This window comes from Calonectris borealis, chromosome Z (genome assembly GCF_964195595.1).
Source record: "Calonectris borealis chromosome Z, bCalBor7.hap1.2, whole genome shotgun sequence".
Classification (NCBI taxonomy): Eukaryota; Metazoa; Chordata; class Aves; order Procellariiformes; family Procellariidae; genus Calonectris; species Calonectris borealis.
The window spans coordinates 3,621,840-3,639,820 of NC_134352.1; the positions used below are offsets into that span (position 1 = coordinate 3,621,840).

General features: G+C 40.4%; 1 protein-coding gene across 1 annotated transcript; it reads left to right on the forward strand.

The window, feature by feature from the left end:
* The first annotated feature begins 1,739 nt into the window (after positions 1 to 1,739).
* Positions 1,740 to 16,432, forward strand: CETN3 (centrin 3). Its single transcript, XM_075136455.1, has 5 exons — positions 1,740 to 1,888; positions 4,663 to 4,798; positions 6,507 to 6,621; positions 11,371 to 11,562; positions 15,980 to 16,432. Exons 1-5 carry the CDS (start codon positions 1,872 to 1,874, stop codon positions 16,021 to 16,023), a joined length of 504 nt encoding a protein of 167 aa, XP_074992556.1. The 5' UTR covers positions 1,740 to 1,871; the 3' UTR covers positions 16,024 to 16,432.
* Positions 16,433 to 17,981: the final 1,549 nt, after the last annotated feature.

A 17,981-nucleotide genomic window follows, 5' to 3' on the forward strand; every position in this document is an offset into this window, starting at 1 on the left:
AGTTAATGCTCTCCTTTTCTCTCTGGCCATGTAAATATGTTGTACGAAGCACAAAAAAATTAATTTGTGGGTATTTTTGCTTGTTTGTTTACTATACGGTACCTACTGCCTTGATGTGACCAGCATGGACTGACTGCAGAGCTACCAGCACGGAGTTCTGAGACCCGTATTCAGGACCTGTACCCAACTCCTTCCTTCAAACTGGGGAAGAAACCAGATTTGAATGCAAACATACAATGGCTCAGATGAATGCATCTAATTGCAGACATAACCAAACAAAAGGAGTGAAATGAAAAACCTCTCATCAAAAATCTCACTACAACACAGGTTGAGGGTCAAACCTGCCAGTAATTTATACTTTTAGTTACAAAGCTACCATCTGTTAACAGAGGTCAATTACAAACTTCTTATAGTGCCTCTGCCTACTTGATCTGTGGACCAGAGAGTATAAGGACAGCCAAACCAACCTCATCTTTGCTAGACTTTGTTCAGGAAATACGTGTCTTGAGCACACCTACTGAATCCAGCTCTTCAGATACAACACTGCGTACTCGTGGTCAACATGCTAGTGGTTTATTACTGGAAAACTAGGTGCCCGCAGATGTAAAACACACTCAAACACACTGTCAGTCCTGAAAGGAGCAGGACATAAATGCCTGAAGACATTTTTCACTGCCCAAGTCTTTTCAGCGAATCTAGCCAGACTGCTTAGCCCAGCATTAGGAAATCTTTGAACATCCATATGGTCCAGCTAGTAACACTGGACTGTTCAGCACAAGTTATAAAACATCCCAAATAGCAAAGCACTATAGTGCCACAGATCAGAGCACCATGGCAGTACTTCTTCCAAGTCCGTGTTTTCTTATCAGTGAAATGAGTATTTCCCCCACCTGCAGAATATATAACGTTGGCTTGCAAAGCACAAAAGTATTAATGGCAATGAAAACTGCAACTATATATTAAGGACTTCAGTTTTCACGCAATAAATCACTTCCCCCCCAAATTTTTAGGAAGGCAAAGTGTACGCTATCAGAAAGGCTTGTTAAAAATGCTTCCACATACTCTGAACGCGCTGTCTGGTGTACATACATACTGCAAGAACATGCTCATGAATCACATCTCCCCACACATTTCCGCGCTCTGACGCAGAGCTCCCAGACCCCATCTTGAAGGTGCATACCGACTACCAATTCCCAGTTAAGAAGAGCCCTCGGCCCCAAGGCACTGCCGACAGCTAGCCGTGCCGGCAGCCGCCGCCGCGCAGGCAGTGCCCGCTCCCCGACTCCGGACGGCGGGAACGCCGCCTCACACACCTCCTCCGCCACCCGCGGCGCTTTCACACTCAAGATGGCGCCGTCCCACCCAGCGGCGGAGGGAGCGGGCAGGGCTCGGGGAGCTCTTCTGCCACAGCCCTAGCGCACCCAGGCTAGAGAGGGACGAGGAGAGGCGGCACACCCGCTCCGAGCCGCTCCCGGCAGCCCGCCAGCCGTGCTATAGGGAGCGAAGAGCTGCCCGGCCGCCGCCGCCATGGCCGCCGCCTCTCACCTCTGCCCGCGCCGCGCAGCATTCTGGGTAACGGCATCCCACACCGAAAACCCCGCCCCCCGGCGGGGACGACACAAGAGGAACGCCCACTCTCCGCTTGAGTGGCAGCCTCCCAGCCAGTAAGTGGGCGCTCAGCGCTCGGAGGCGGGAAGATCTCCGCCAGCTCCCAATCAGGCGGCGGTAACGTGCTGAGGAGGGCGCGGGTTGGCGGGCGCCGGCGTCGTGCCGCGTTTCCAAGGGGAAGGGAGCGCGGCGGGGCCGTGCGGAGGGGCAGGCGGTGTGGTCCGGTCCGGCCCGCCGCGGCCCAGCCCGGGGGCGGCAGCAGCATGAGCTTGGCCTTGAGGTCGGTATGAGCCGGGCGGTTCCCCCCTCGCCCCCTTCGGGCCCCGCAGCGCGGGCGGCGGGCGGCTCTGCTGGGGGGCGGCCGCGGGCGGGGCCCTCAGGGCCTCGCTGCCCCCCTCGAGGCCCAGGGGAGATCTCGGCGGAAAGCGGGGGGCAGTGGCGGGGCCTGCGCCGTGAAGGTCTGCAGCCGCTTATGTCTGACCCCTCCGGGGGGGGGGCGGCCGGGGCGGATCAGGCCCGACAGCCGTCTGTTCGGCGAGGGAGGGCAGGGCCCGTCGCGTCTTGCTCCGAGAGGCTCGGTCCTGGGGTGTCTGAAGTAACGCACCTTCAAAAAGGCGTTCCGTGGGCGTTGAGTTCGGCTGTTGGGTTTTGGGTTTTTTTCATTCAGATTCAGTAACTTGCATAAAGGGGCCCGGCTTATAAATGCTCCACCTGGCAAATCCTTGTCTTCGAGCGTAGTTAATATGCTTATATGGCATATGCGATCCTTAATTTTCAAGTCTTGAGAACTTCACTCTTCGTATAATAAAAGTGGTGGTAGAAGAAGTGGCACTAAACTACTTGCATTTAAGTACTGCTCTGTCTTTTAAAAAAGATTCTTTTATGCTAAGCATTAAATAAACACTTGAGTGGCTAGATCCTTCTTCCAGAATAGTTCCACGGTAATCTGCTTTCAGACTTCTAAATGGATTTCATCATCGCGGCTCACAAAATGTGGGCTCTCTGAATCAGAGCGACTCTCCCAGTCCTAATTATGTACCCAGCTCAGAGTTATTTTAGTCCTTCCAAAAGCTATAGTAATCCAAAGCCTGCGTGAAATCTCACTGTCTCAATTGGTCTGTGAGGGACTTTTCACTCTTTGAGGATATTGTGGTCTGAGGCAGGTCCAGCTTGTGCAGCTTGCACTTTTCGTGTCTATATTTGGAATTTTTACTGGTGTAGCTTCAGTGGTTGTTGAAAGCTAAATCCCAGCTGTGTGTATAATCTTTGGTTTTGATTAAAATTAGCAAATCCTTAACAAAGGAGAAGAAAAAGCAGCTCATTACAGGAGATTTGGAAAATAAATATTATTGAAAAGCAGTTTTCTGTTCACTCATCAGTAATTTTTATGCATTTTACAGTAGGTGACACAGCACGCATTTTTTCTCTGGTGCAAATAAACAAATGAGTGTAAAAAAACCTTTTCCTGAGAGCATAACCTGGGTTATACTATAATTTAGATTAGAATTTAGATTAGAGTTCCTGGAAGCCATCTAGTCCAGCTTGCTGCTCAGATCAGATCCCACTCAAAACTGAATGAGGTTACTGAGCACCTTTTCCAGTTGGGTTCCAAAAATTTCTGACGATGGAGACTCCTCAGTCTCCCAGTGCAACTGTTCCAGCACAGAAACACACGCACTGGGAAAATGTTTCCCCTTAGATCCAGCTGCAGTTTTTCCTCTTGCATTTTGTAGTTGTCTCTTGTTCTTTCACTGTGCTCCTCTGAGGGGCTGTCTTCTGTGTAATAACCCTCTAGATAGTGAAGGACAGCACTTAGATCCCCTCTCCTTAGCCCTTCCCCACCTAGTCCCTCTGCCCCACTCACCCTGGTCTAAGCAGACCCAGCTCCCTCAGCTTCTCCTGCACCGTGGGCAGGGTAGTCTGCCTTAGACCTTACCCATTTTCTGTACGTCTCTTTTGTACTGGGCTGTCCACAACTGGACACAGTATGTCTGATGTGACCTCATGATCACAGAATAGAGGGGATTTACCGCTGCAATTAGCCATGCTCATCACAGCGTGCTGCTGAGCTTCACGCGTGCCTGCTTCTTCTAAGAGTGTACCTTGAGTATTGTAACAGCCTTAGTTGATATCGCCTGTTATCTCAAATGTACGGGTTTTTTTCTTTTTTTTTTTAGAGTTCTTGCTCTGAAATGGACATTTTCCAAGCAATTACTCTGGATACAGCAGTCAATCCCATTGGTGTGAATAAAGCACAGTTACAGAAAAATTTACACTTTACTAGCTTGGTCCAAAGTATCTTTTATCAGTGTCAGCCTTTTCAGTTTTTTCAACTGTTGTTCCCAAAATATGAATCATGTATTTTCTGTCTGTTACCTGAAAATTTAATCTTATTTCTAGACTAGCCAAGGAAAAGAGGACTATCTTTGAGCAAGATTTGCTGATTTGGGGAGTTTGTCTCTTTTGTATATATCAAAAACAGAGCTAAAAGTCTTTACAACAGTGTGTGTGTGTGTGTGATTTAAAGGATTTAAAAAAATCCATAAATGCCATTTGTCTAAGAACTGTTACTGGTAAGAAAGCCGATTTGTGGCGCCTAACACCCACTTTAGTAGCCAGACAACCCAGTTGTCTGGCCTAGTTAAGCCTCCAGCAGCCTGTCTGTCTCAAAATTCTTTCTTCTAAGCTACAGTTTAGAAATAAAGTGTTTTCAGGGGCAGTATCATTTCAACTGCTAATCTAGTTTGTAACCTCAAGTATTCTTTTTAACCGGTATTTTTTCTACCCTCTTTTTTTGTTGTTGTTATTTATTAACGGAAACACCTGTGCTGATTTTATTTTGCGTGGGTGGGTGGAGGTATCATTCAGCTTTCACAAAGGAATTGTCTATTTCAAGTGTTACTTTAAGCTGGGAGGACAAGCTGGGAAGAGATTGAATAGGGAAAGTAGTGATCTGTGCAATTATGGGGAGTTTCTTATTGGTGGACAACATTGTCTACAGTGGTATCTTCCCAGTAGAAATCAATTACACTTAAATTCTTTCTTCTTATATAGGAGTGAGCTTTCAGTAGACAAAACTAAAAAGAAGAAAAGAAGAGAACTGACAGAGGAACAGAAGCAAGAAATTAAAGATGCCTTTGAGTTGTTTGATACAGACAAAGATAGAGCAATAAATTATCATGAATTAAAGGTAAAAGTTTTTTTCATGTAAACGATTTTATGGTGGATAACATATATATGTTTCGTAGTAAGTTTTTAAAGTGTGGGGGGGGAAGGAAATACTGGATTGGTGTAAGAATGAGCTTTTCTTCCCACACTATATTCTTGACACAGTAACAGAATTGCTGTAGCATCCTGCATAACACTGGTCTGAATGCTCTCCAGGGTTTAGCTTGGGCAGATGACCAAGGGCGAAAAGCTCTTGAAAACCTGTTTGGTTCTTTTTAAAGGCACTATATAATCTAAAGCTTGATGTTGTGAAAATCCACAGGTTTCAGAGGCTTAGGTAAAAGATGTAAATCAAATTTGTAAAACAGTTGGCTATGAGCCAGAGCTTACCCACCTGGATTTTTCAACAGGGAGCCTATGGATTGTAGGAATGAGGTATGCTATTTGCTGTGCGTATGGGAGGCTCAGTAGTTTTCCTTCCCAACAAAGGCTTCTCCTGTTGATAGCTATCGGCAAATGGAGGGTAGGATGGCAGTCTTTCCTAGTGAGTACTCCTGGCTGGAAGTCTCTAGAAGTAGTACGTGAAGTTCATTAAAGTATCTTTAAATCTTTTATGAATTTTTATTCTAATTGTACTGTATCAGGAACCAAAGGTGGCTCTGGAGAGGCCAGTGTTTCTGTCATTTATAGGGTGAGATTCTTTTGGGAAGGAATACCTAATCTAGTCTGCTGGCTCCATATTCTGGCTCTACCAAGTAACCCAAAAAGGAGGGGGAGGGGAAAAAGTCTCATTTTTACTTTAATTGCTGTTACAGAAATGTCTTAAGTATAGCGATTCCCTTCTCTTTATTTCAGAGTTCAGGTATTTTATCTTTTCTGGAAGCCACAGTGAGTGGGGTAGTACTGGGGACTGTTTCGGGACTGTTAATATGGTTTTTCCAGTTACAGTATGCTTTGAATTACCAGCTCTCATGATTACTTGCAAAGCTGTTTCTTAGCTGTCTAATTAAATATTGTGGCCCTGAAGATAATAATGTGGAAGAACAAAATACATAAAGACAAGAACTATCTCCTTCTCTACAAAATCAGCATCTAGCATAGATTTTTGAATGGCTACATCCAACAGGATTGTGGTTTTCCACTTCTGGTTTGGTGTCTCTTCATCAGTTTGGAGGAAGTCAAGGTAGTGTGTGCTGAGAAATTGCCATCTCAGTTGAAAAGGGAAACTAAATGTTTACTCCTAACCTAATGCAAAAATAAAAAATAGGTTGGTTTACGTTGTTCACTGGAAAAGCAGTAAAGTCACTTGCAAGAGGACTTGTAAACCCATGAACATATACACACTTAGTATGAATACTGAAGAAGAACAATTTGAAGATTGATTTTCAGCTTTATCTTTGAAAAAGGGTCAATACTTGAAATGTTTTTGGAAGTGAGGAAAATAAATCTACTTGTCCTAAGAAGCATTTGGTCCAGTCTGTAAAATCCCTGAAAAAGCAAAGGCTAGTTTTTTTCACTGTAACTTGATGTTCCATTTGCTAATAGTATTTCAATCGATTTTTATATCCTAAGTTTTTTTCCTTTTATTAATTTTATTTATTATTGTTGCTAAACCACTGATACACACCTCCTCTCTTGTGCAAGAAGGTAATTACTGAAAAGAGAAAGAAATCTGTTAAATCTGTATTTTAATCTTCATGTATGGTTGCACTTCCATTTTATTCCAAAAGGTGGCAATGAGAGCCTTGGGTTTTGATGTGAAAAAAGCTGATGTACTGAAAATACTTAAAGATTATGATCGAGAAGCGACAGGCAAGATCACCTTCGAAGATTTTAATGAAGTTGGTATGTGTTTGATTGTGTATCTTTAGAGAAATTTAGTCTATAGTAGTGACTACAATTTAGAAGCAGTACTTCGTGTATTTTTTCAGTTATCTAGTATTATTAAGAAATACAAGTGGGAGATTTCATTTCACGTTTTTCTTTATAAAAGTCAGTAGTGGAGGAAGATAAATCTTTGTATCCTGAATACTCAGTTTGGTATGTAGAGATGAATGATAGCCACAGTATAAAAGGAAATAGAGTATACACAGTCCTAATCTTTTTCAAACTTACACAAAGGAATAAATGGTAACTTAAAATGTAGATATTCTTGTGTTGTTTATGGATTTTGTAAGATTCTCCTTCCTGCTGTGGAAAAAGTATTTGGCATTGAACTTCATGGGAAGGAGTGTATACACAGACAAACTGTAAACTGAATACAGACTTCATATATAACAAAGATAAGAGAAACTGAAGCAGATGTTAAATGTTGTACTTCAAGGATTTTCAACTGTTGATAAAAACAGTGGAATTTCATTAAGCTGTTTCTTTCATCTGAATATTGTGTGTAGCACAGTTTGATATACTTTGAGTATGTAGTGATCTGCAGAATTTTTAAAGATTAGAGTTTAAGTTTCTTTGAAGATTTTTTGGTTGTTAAACATAATTTATATGTTTGCATACAATTTGTGTTTACCAAAAAAAAAAGCTGTGTCGGATTTCTCCATGTATGGCTTTATATCTCTATTTCATTATTCCACTCGATGCATTCAAGATACTAGATTTCTGTAAATTTTCTGGAAAAAAAAAACCAGTGTAGTACATGTGTATTTACTCTTGGCTACATATAACAATCTACTTGATGTGGCAAAACGGTTATTGATTTGAAACGTGGCAAATTTTAACGACTTAACAGGCTAGGATTGGACAAACCAAAACATCAGCGTGTCATCAACATTATTCTCACACTACATCCAAAACACAGCACTATACCAGTTAATAGGAAGAAAATCAACTCCATCCCAGCCAAAACCAGGACAGTATCCACCCCTTATTCCATACCATTTACATCATGCTCAGGTCCCACACTATCCAATACATTCTCATTACCCACCATCCCCCTTCCCATCTTTTGATATAATACACAGATATCATTCCCTCAGTCTATGGACCACCCTTGTAAAATGTCCATAAAATATCCATAAATGTCCACAAAATGTCCACTGCGTTCATTTAGTCCATGACTTTGGGCTCCATCTGTTATGGTGGTCACTCAGGTCAGCAGAGGTGGTGTGTTGCATGGAGTTACTGGGCACCAAAGCCAGCTCAGGTCGGGTCACTGCTGCACCTGCGCTGCTTCTTGTAAAGTTTGTCCTCCGTTGGTTCAGGTGGTTCCTGCTATAGTAATTCCTATAACATGCAACTCAAATCATGGGTTACAACAATTTAAAGGTATATCCATTACAATCTCCACCCCTGGTCCCTTTGGGCCAGACCATAGGGTTTAACATTGCAATGAACTCCTCCCCTTGCCCCTGCTCCGGCTTGGATTTATCCACAGACTGCAGTCCCTTAGGGTGTACCTGCTCCAAGTGGAGCCTTACCTATGAGCCACAGTCTCTCCAGAGGTATACCTGCTGCGGCACAGGCTTGTCCACAGCCACAGTCGCTTCGAGGTGCACCAGTTCCAGTGTGACCTTCTCCATGGGCCACAGTCCCTTCAGAAGTAAACCTGCTCTAACATGGCCTTACCCATGGCTGCAATCTCTCCAGGGGTGTACCTCCCCTGTCATGGGCTTATCCACTGCCACACGCTTTGAGGTGCTCCAGCATGGCCTCATGCACAGCCACTGACACTTCAAGGTGTACCTGCTGCAGCATGGACTTATCCACAGCCACAGATGCTTCGAGGTGTACCTTCTCCAGCGTGGACTTATCCTTAGGCCACAATCCCTTCAGAGGTATACCTGCTGCGGCACGGACATAATCACGGCCACAGACGCTTCAAGATGTACCTGCTTGGGCATGGGCTTATCCACAGTCACAGACGCCTCGGGGTGTCCTGTCCCGCATGGACTCAGCCACAGGTCACAGTCCCTTCAATTCGAGTTCACGCTGCAGTTCCAGCCTGTCCAGCACAGCAGCACAGAAGCAGCAGCGATGCCCTGGCCATCTGCCAGCCCAGGCGCATCCCCATTGCTGTTATCAGAACGTTCCCAGGCACAGCACAGTAAGACGATCAGCAGTGCAGCAGCACAGCAAGCAGCGAGAGCAAAAAAGCAGCCACTAACGAGCACAAGACTCTAATACACATTAAGGCAAGCAAGCCCCATGGCAAGTGCAAGAGCCTGCGAATTAATAGCTAAACAGCAGTAACAGCTATAAATTCAATCTAGCACATTCCAATCAAACCTGTCGTTATCTCGAACCCTTCGAGCCCCACGTTGGGCGCCAAAAAGGACTGTCGTGGTTTAACCTGGCAGCAGCCAAATACCACGCAGCCGCTCGCTCACCCCCCCCGCCGGGTGGGATGGGGGAGAGAATCAGAAGGGTAAAAGTGAGAAAAACTCGTGGGTTGAGATAAAGACAGTTTAATAGGGAAAGCAAAAGCCGCGCACGCAAGCAAAGCAAAACAAGGAATTCATTCACCACTTCCCATCGGCAGGCAGGTGTTCAGCCATCGCCAGGAAAGCAGGGCTCCATCACGCGTAACGGTTACTTGGGAAGACACACGCCATCACTCCGAACGTCCCCCTCCTTCTTCTTCACCCAGCCTTATATGCTGAGCATGACGTCATATGGTATGGAATAGCCTATTGGCCAGCTGGGCCAACCGCCCTGGCCACACTCCCTCCCAGCCCCCTGCACATCTGGCAGGGCATGGGAAGATGAAAAGTCCTTGACTAGCGTAAACAATACCTAGCAACAACCAAAACATCAGCGTGTCATCAACATTATTCTCACACTACATCCAAAACACAGCACTATACCAGTTAATAGGAAGAAAATCAACTCCATCCCAGCCAAAACCAGGACAGTGTTGTTAATGACAGATAATATTTTTGTAGTTGTATTCCAGGTTAAAGCAAATTATAAGTCAGAAAAGAACCAAAAATAAAGCCTATGGGGAAATACATGTGATCAGTCCTGATTTAATTTAAAACAACAAAAAAAGTGAGAGTATTGATTTAATAGGAATAATAATATTATAATTGCATCATTATGTATAATGTTATAACGGAATAAACTGTAATTGCTGTGTAATTCTTTCTTAATTCCTGATGTTCAGTCCTGTCATTGTTCATTGTTTCCTGGTTCTGTCCTGGCTATCAATATGGGTAGTAAAGAAGTGCTGTGAGAAGCTAGGAAAATTCATCTAGAAAGTACAATATATACTTGGAAGGTGATTGAGCCTGTCCCAAAACTTGAATCGGATTTGAGTGCTGCTATGACACAATATGACCTTGACACAGAAGTAAACATAATACCACTTCTAGCAGAAAGATCAGGGAGTTAGAGAAAATAGGTTATAGAAGCTTTAAGTGTGAAGAGCTGCTGAATGTAGCTAGGCAATTCTTGAGCCATAAGCCATTCTTTTTCATAATTTAATGTTATTTATGGTTTTAAATGTAGGAATGGCCCATCTGAAATGTATAAAGATGCAACTACATTTTGTCTTGTTTTGTACAATCATGTTACCTATAGTATTTAGAGACCTAGTGTGTTATTGTTCTTCAGCTAACATGGCAGTTGTCTTTTGCCACAAAAGGCAGAATTTTTCAAATGATGTAATACTGTCATGCAGCGTAGTTGTTTTAAATGAAAATATTTAAATTTAGTATAAATCTGAGGGATTTATGTAGGCATATAAACTTCATTGCTGTAGTGAACTTATATGAGCTTGAATCTCATTTTTTCCTGTCAAGTTCACTGAGCCAGAGCAGGCGTTCCATCTGCAGACAGTAGCAGATGCTAAGTGGTTCTCCATGCACAAATGGGGTTGATGTGTTTTTAATGGCTTGATGAAAGTCATAAATAGCAAGCCCTGTAATACAAGACTAGCAGGTACAAAGATGTGAAGATATTTACAGTCGGTTCCTGAAACATCTGAAATAATTACTAGAAAAATATTTTATGTGGCAAGTTTGTCTTTTCTGTTACAGAAACTGACAAATGGTTGCGATAAAAGGAATAATAAAGACTGATGAATCCTTTCAGAATTAACATCTTACAGTTCATAGCAGCGTCCTTTTCATAACCCCTGGGCTTAGGTGTTTCGGGTTTTTTGTTAGTGTGGTTTTGTGTCTAAGAGAGGTTCCATGTGAATGTTTCTCATTACTTAGTGTTTCAGTGTTCTCTCCAAGTCAAAATTCTACCCTGATCAAAACATATAAAATAAAAAAATTCACATGTCTTCATCTGTCAGAGCTGATTTTTTTTTTTTCTGAAAGGTAAGTTTGGAACAGAGGAGGCATGTGTATACTTTTAATTCCTATTGAAAAATGTGTTGAAAGCACGACTGTGTCTAAATTGCCATGTAGCTTTCCACTGCAACATGTCTGTCCCAAAGAGAAATTCAGTCTGGAAAAAGAGAGATGAGAAAGAGAGCTCAGATAGCAGCCAAACAAATACGCATGTTGAATTGAAATATACAAAAATGAAAGAATGGGTGAAATCAGAAGTGTATGTTCTTCATATTGCCTCAGTCTGCTAAGGTCATTCTGAGTTTGCCCCTCAGAATTTTTTAGTCTAACTTAAATATCCTTCTTACAGTGACAGACTGGATATTGGACAGAGACCCACAAGAAGAAATACTCAAGGCATTCAAATTGTTTGATGATGATGACTCTGGTAAAATAAGTCTGAGAAATCTGCGCCGGGTTGCTAGAGAATTGGGTGAAAATATGTCTGATGAAGAACTACGGGCTATGATTGAAGAATTTGATAAGGATGGAGATGGAGAAAGTATGTGTTAACAAACTAAAACCCATATAGTCTGTTCTTAATTTTCTCCCCTTTTTAAATGTGGTTTTATCGTTAAAATGTCCTTTTTGGTTTCCTTCTAAAAAGAACTTTCAGCTCAAACTTCATTTAGCTTACCAATAATGGAAATTGTTGGTTTTGACCGCTACTAGTCCTGGAACCGTATCTTGGAATCTAAAAATCAAGTTGATTTCTCAAGTTGATTAACCGCTAACTCTTACTCAACCAATGTCTAGTAAAAGATTGGTGAAAGTGTAGTTGAAGGTAGAAGTAATTGAACTGGTGCATAGGAGATTCCATGTACCTACATTACATTTTTATTTCCTTATAAATCAGTGAAAGGATTAAAGTGCTAAGAGAAACTCTTTTGATCGCCTAGTCAGTATTTCTTAAGTGATGATGTGTCACTGTTGTGATTTCAGCATGTTAGTCAGATACGGAGTATTAAGGTAATGAATGATGCTGGATGCACCCCGGGTCTATTGCAGGATCAGCTTGGACGGGTCTTTAACGTACTTCTGAGGCTCTGAGTGCTGAAGAGCATAGTGTGAAAAATGGCTCTGGGCAATTGACAAGGTCCATACAGAGTGGGCTGCAGAAGGGATTTATTAGCTAGATAAAGAATGAATTAAGAAATTCACTTTGATACTATGCTTATTAAATCTTCGTGAACACGGAAACTTAGGGTTTTTTTCATTAACTTTAGGTAAGCCTTATGTTTACACCAGAAACCTTAATATCTGAATTTCGGGGACCACTCGTGTGAGACCATGTACATAAATGCTGCATTTTTAACAGTCAGCAAAAAAAAACTCTCACTATTAGCGAAAAACAATTGTGTTGTCAGCCTTGTGACAGACACTTCTCCCCTCCCCTCTCTGCTGTTTGAGATAGATGTTTTTCCATAGCTGGGAATACAATTACTCAAGTACTGAAACAACCCCTTCTCTTTCAAGAGGAAGAGCAGGACATTTAGACACGGTCAGTGGTGTGGAAATGCGAACCTTTTGTTCTGTTGTAATAGTGTAAATGCGGAGTCTGGAGACAAAGATAGTGAAAGGTCAGCGATTCAACTGCCAGAAGAGTGTTAATGTTGACACTGTTACTACTAAAGTAAGTGTTGAGAAAAGTGTGTGATTTCTTTCCTGTTGGAGCTATTGTTTTCTGTTACCTTTCTATGGTCTGAGGCCATGGTTCCTTAATAAATCCAACCTGCTTAATTCTGATGTTCCTCCACACTCCCAGCTGTGTCTTCCCACCCATTTCTTGCACTGGCAGTACCTGGTCCCACAAGTGAGATATTTAAGGGAGCCAAGCCAGGGGAAAACTATTCCTTTAGGTTTTTAAGTGTTACTTTTCTTGCTGCTTAGATCCCTGAACTGTCTCACTGCTTGATCAGATTTTCGTGGAGCTGTATCCTGAGAAAACATTTTGTTTTTTCTCAGTGTTTCCTATAGGATAATTGAAGCAGGTCAGTGAAAGCTGCAAATCGTATTTTCAGGCACCGATCTGTGTGCAGTGACACACAGAATTGCAGCTGTGAATTCTGGTAGACGGTAGGATACCTGTTTACTTCCTTTTCAGTAGCTGTATAGCAGGCAAGGAGTGATGCCTGTTTTCTCAATCCATTAAATCGATTGCTAGTCTAGGGAGAGACTTTAATTTTGAGCTTGTTTTGCTTTTAAGTGGAAGAGTAAGGACATTGCATTGCTAGCTTTACTTTTTTTTTTAAGATTCATTTTGCTTTTTACTTTTTTTTTAAGGTGTAGCTGTAGAGATGAGTGAGAGTAGAAGTTATCTGCAAGCACATTTTGTTCTGTGTTGCTCTCTTGGAGCTGCCAACTGAGATGTCAGGATCAAGGATGGTTTTTTGACATGTGGCTATTTGGTCACTACAAATTGAATGTAGACCCTTAGCTCCTTTCAGGAAGGTTATTGAGTTGTAATTATTTTGGGTCAGTGCTGCATTTTTTAATTCAAATTGATCAGCTAAGAGTGGGTGGCTCAGTTTCCTTTTATTCATTCATCTGTTCATTGTCTTTGTTAGAACAGTCAAGCACAAGATCGAATATGGAAGATTGACAGCATAATGTTTGTATATGATGCTGTTTATCCTTAAGGTTCTGTGTGTTTTCTGTTCTTTAAAGAAAACTGATGCTGTTTCTAGCTTTTTAAGATTCATTCTGAAAAAGTAAATAATCGTGTGAATCACTGTTCCATTTAGCTTCAAACATCTGGGTCATGTAGCAAAATCTTGCTGTTATCTATTTCTCCTTTTCCTGCCAAAAAAAAATCTGAAACTGTTAGATGGTAGCATTTTTAATTGATACTTCAAATACAGGAATAATACCACTTGTATTTTAAGCCTTCTTATATTTGAGCGCTTGTTTTGCTCATAGTGAAATAAGGTCTGTTATGTGATACTCAGGCTACTTGAACTCTTGTGTTTCCAGCAAAACGACTGAGCTGTACTGGTACACTCTACGTAAGTTTCAGTAGAAAAAAGTATTTTTGACATATTTCTGTCTGCCTTAAAAATGTAAATAGTCTTATTTTCGTATTCCTAGTCTTAGGAATGACTTCTGTTTTGAAGTATGACTATTTTTAGAAACCCCATGCTGTCAGTTCATGCAGTTTTTTTCATCTTGTGTGGATGCATCTGTGGAAAACACGATCCAGTCTTAGGTCTCAGATTTTGGCACAGAATTAGGAGGAAAAAACCTCCACTAAAATAATATGCTCTTTTAACTCTCCAGAGTTTAAGTCAACATTTTCTTCATATTAGCTGTGATACCAGTTTGTCCTTCTATGATCATTTATGTTATGGGATTGGGGGAAATCTGACGCTAGGAAAGACTGATTGCTTCTGATTTCATTGTGCTTAACTTGTGAACAGATCGTAAGTCTGAGGAGGATTAACTGGGATTAACTGGGTTAGTGGGAATTGTAACTACGCCTCTCTTTGCAGTTGAATGTTACAAAACTTATCATAGACTCATACAATCGTTTAGGTTGGAAAAGACCTTTAGGATTGTCAAATCCGACCATTACATTTGTTCGTCATTATGTACTGTATTTCTACTTTGCAGCATTGTTTAACAAAGGTGTTTTAAATCAGAATATTTTGGGGAGGATGTTTGTATTTGTGCTGTTATTGTGCTGTTACTGTGATAAAGCTGTGGAAATGCTTTTTAAAATCATACAGACAACATAGTGCTTATGTATAGTAGAACATGATGTAGCTATATGATGGACTGATATTTCAGAGTATAGGGTCCTAAGCTAGACTAAATCTACTTGTTTCATATTTTTTGATACGTGTCACAACAGGGCAGATTTAGGTTTATTTTTTTATTCTTTAACAGAGTTGAATTTGTTTAATTTTCCTCTAGCTGTAAATGTAGCTCTTACTTTGCAGTGTTTTATTTAGGAGTAGCCTGGGCACCTTAGCTGGGACAGATAATTGTCAGGGAGGATTCTTTATACATGTCTGTTCTTTTCCATACCACTGACTTATTCTAATCATTCCCCTCTACAGTAATTAGTTGCAGAGTGAACATGTTCGTTGGTTAACTCTTTTACAGTGGCTCTGTTTTAACATATGAGTAAGGTCAATAGCTCAGGTATAAGTGCAGCAAAATAATTAATGACTGCTAATTAATTTATTAATATGGCTTAATTTCTTCAAGTACATTTGTGTAAAATCTCTGTTAATTATAGCTGAAGAATGAAGTAAGTTCAGATGGGGAAAAGCTTGTCAGAAGTCCATTTTAATTCTAGCTAATTTATGGAATCATTAGTAAATGATCTTAAAATTCATTTTGTATTTGGCAAGTGTTAGAGGTTTGAGTGAGAGAGGAATAGCATGGTTTGGGGCAGGGGGGCGGTTTGGACGTAAATGTCTGGATCATGATTTTAAGAATAAAACTGAATTTAATCGTAACTGGAGTTGCAGTATTGTTGCTTGAGAAGCACTTATTGAATAAAATTTATTTACCATTTTAACATTTTTATAAATCTTAAAAAATCATAATAATAAAGTATGGTTTTGCATAGCCATCTTTTTACATACTTTTCTCAGTGGTTTTTTTTCTATCTTGTTTTACTTTTAGAATTTTTTTACTTTCATAGTTAGAAATAATAGCTTATTGTATGTGAGCTAGGTTCTGGCTTAAGTATTCCACATAATTAAGCTTGCATTCTGACTTTTCCTTTTACATGAAAAAAAAAGTGCAAAATCTCTGTTGTTCTAGAAGCAAAAAATCCAAACTTGTAATGGATCAGACTCAACGAATACTGGGAAACCTTTAAGTAAAAAGTATAATACAGATATGCATTATTTTCTTTTATGGTTTATGGATGTTTGCTGTTTGTCTAATGATTTTCTCTTTTTCTACAGTCAATCAAGAAGAGTTCATTGCTATTATGACTGGAGATATTTAGCATGAGAAGAAAAGAAATGAACTCAGCACAAAAGAGAGGAATCATTGGCAGCTTCCATTACAATGTTTTGTACTTCCATTCATTTCTGTAGCTGGAGTGATGCAGAAAATTACTTTCCTCACAGGACCAAAATAAAGACAGGTTATATGCACTGATAGTTCAGTACTTTGTATCATTAAATATTATCACTAGAATAATTGATATATCGTTTTAGAACAAGTAAGTAATGCTGCATTTCGGAATGTTCAAGCACTCATTTGTAAAATAGCTTTGTATAAGATTTCTAAATTGTATCATATTATAAGAACCTTTTGAGGTTGACTTTGTGTTAGCATTAGCTGCGGCCTTAGTTTTGATACATAAGGTTTGACAAACTTCCATTTTAATAAAATGTTCTTTACTATTGCTACTTGAAAGTCTTATTTTTGTAGTTTAATCTGAACTGGACTATAATGTAAAATCCTTCAGGGAAAAGAATTTTTTTTCATTTATAGGCTTGTACTTCCGCTGTTCTAGATGAATGGTAACATTAAATGAGCAAGCATTTGCATCCTCAAAGATGCAATTTATTAACTCTGTATTACCCCTGTGTGATAGCAGAGGGCAGGCAACTATGCATGATGATAAACTGTATCAGAAATGTGCTTAAATCATCCAGATGTCAGCCAGCAGCTCTTTTTTCAGTATCTACAGCTCTGATAGCTGCGAAGACAATGACAACTGTTTATGGTGGGTAGATGGTCTTTCTGCAGTATCTACTTAGAAGAAAAGCATCACAGGGAACGAACTTCTAAAGTAGTTGAAGAGATTGGATGTATTTCTAGTTTGCCAGGTGTCTTCCAGAAGAGTTCTTGTGTGTTGATCTTCCAGATTTCCTGTATGTTAGTTGTAGTTTCTTCTTTTTAAATTTCTCTCTCCTTCTATATCAAAAAACGTAACTTCAAATCTTGGTTAATCCTGTGTTCATCTTTATTGTCAGAAAAGCAGCTGCTTTTTAAGTGTCAGTAATCCTGGGGTTATGAACAGGTTTGCCCTGCACAAACAGTCAGTACTTGGAATTTATTGAAGACAGAAGTTAAGGTCATCAAAGTTAATAGATTTTCCTGTTATTTTTCAGGTATGTATTGTAACTTTCTTATCTGTGAAATACTGTGTTGCTCTCTATTAAGCCATCAATACCAGTCCATTCGTACAGAAGGATATAGCAATTCAAAGTGACTAGCAGAGGCTCCATATAACTGATGAAGTATTATGAACAGACACCTCACGTAGAACCCCAGTGGCGTATGTGGCCGTCAGCTGGGATTTCTGTGCTGGATCACTCTCAGTGAGAGAGAGAGATGTCTTTCCCACAGCCTTTGCGAGGCAAGGACATTCTTCCTGTTGAGATGTTTTCATTTTGATTTTTTTTCAAAATTAATTACGAAAATATAATGGGGAAAATGGTAGGGATAAAATTAATATGGAATTTGTGGGAGTGAAGGAGTAATTGGTATTTGCCGGGAATTTGCAGTTGTCTTAATGTTCAGTCAATGTCTCAGTCGTAAAGTTTGAGTAAAAATTCCTCTGTGCTATGTCAGAGGTGGATTTAATAAGCAGGTTCTTGCTCAAAAAGTAGAGAGCACGAAATATTTGCAGGATGAAGATTGGTGTTTATGGGGAAAAATTCTTCTATATATAGTATGGACATTTTTTTCCTTTTATATTAATTTCAGTATAACAGTTGGGAAAGGGGAAAAATAAGAGTTGAAGGAGTCTACCATCTTCTATATATAGTATGGACATACTTTATTTCTTTTATATTAATTTCAGTATAATAATTGGGAAAGGGGAAAAAATAAGAGTTGAAGGATTCTACCATGCAAGAGAAAATCCTGTTTGGGAATAAATACAGCAAACTTCTTACAGGTCAAGTAAAATGCTTTAGAATCCAATAGCAAAAAAGCCCGCATAAAATA

What these genes read in the sequence shown, in the direction of transcription:
- CETN3 (XM_075136455.1), top strand. An exon ending in TAAATTATCATGAATTAAAG is followed by an intron (nt 4,799 to 6,506) that starts GTAAAAGTTTTT and finishes TTATTCCAAAAG; the next exon opens with GTGGCAATGAGAGCCTTGGG. An exon ending in CGAAGATTTTAATGAAGTTG is followed by an intron (nt 6,622 to 11,370) that starts GTATGTGTTTGA and finishes TCCTTCTTACAG; the next exon opens with TGACAGACTGGATATTGGAC.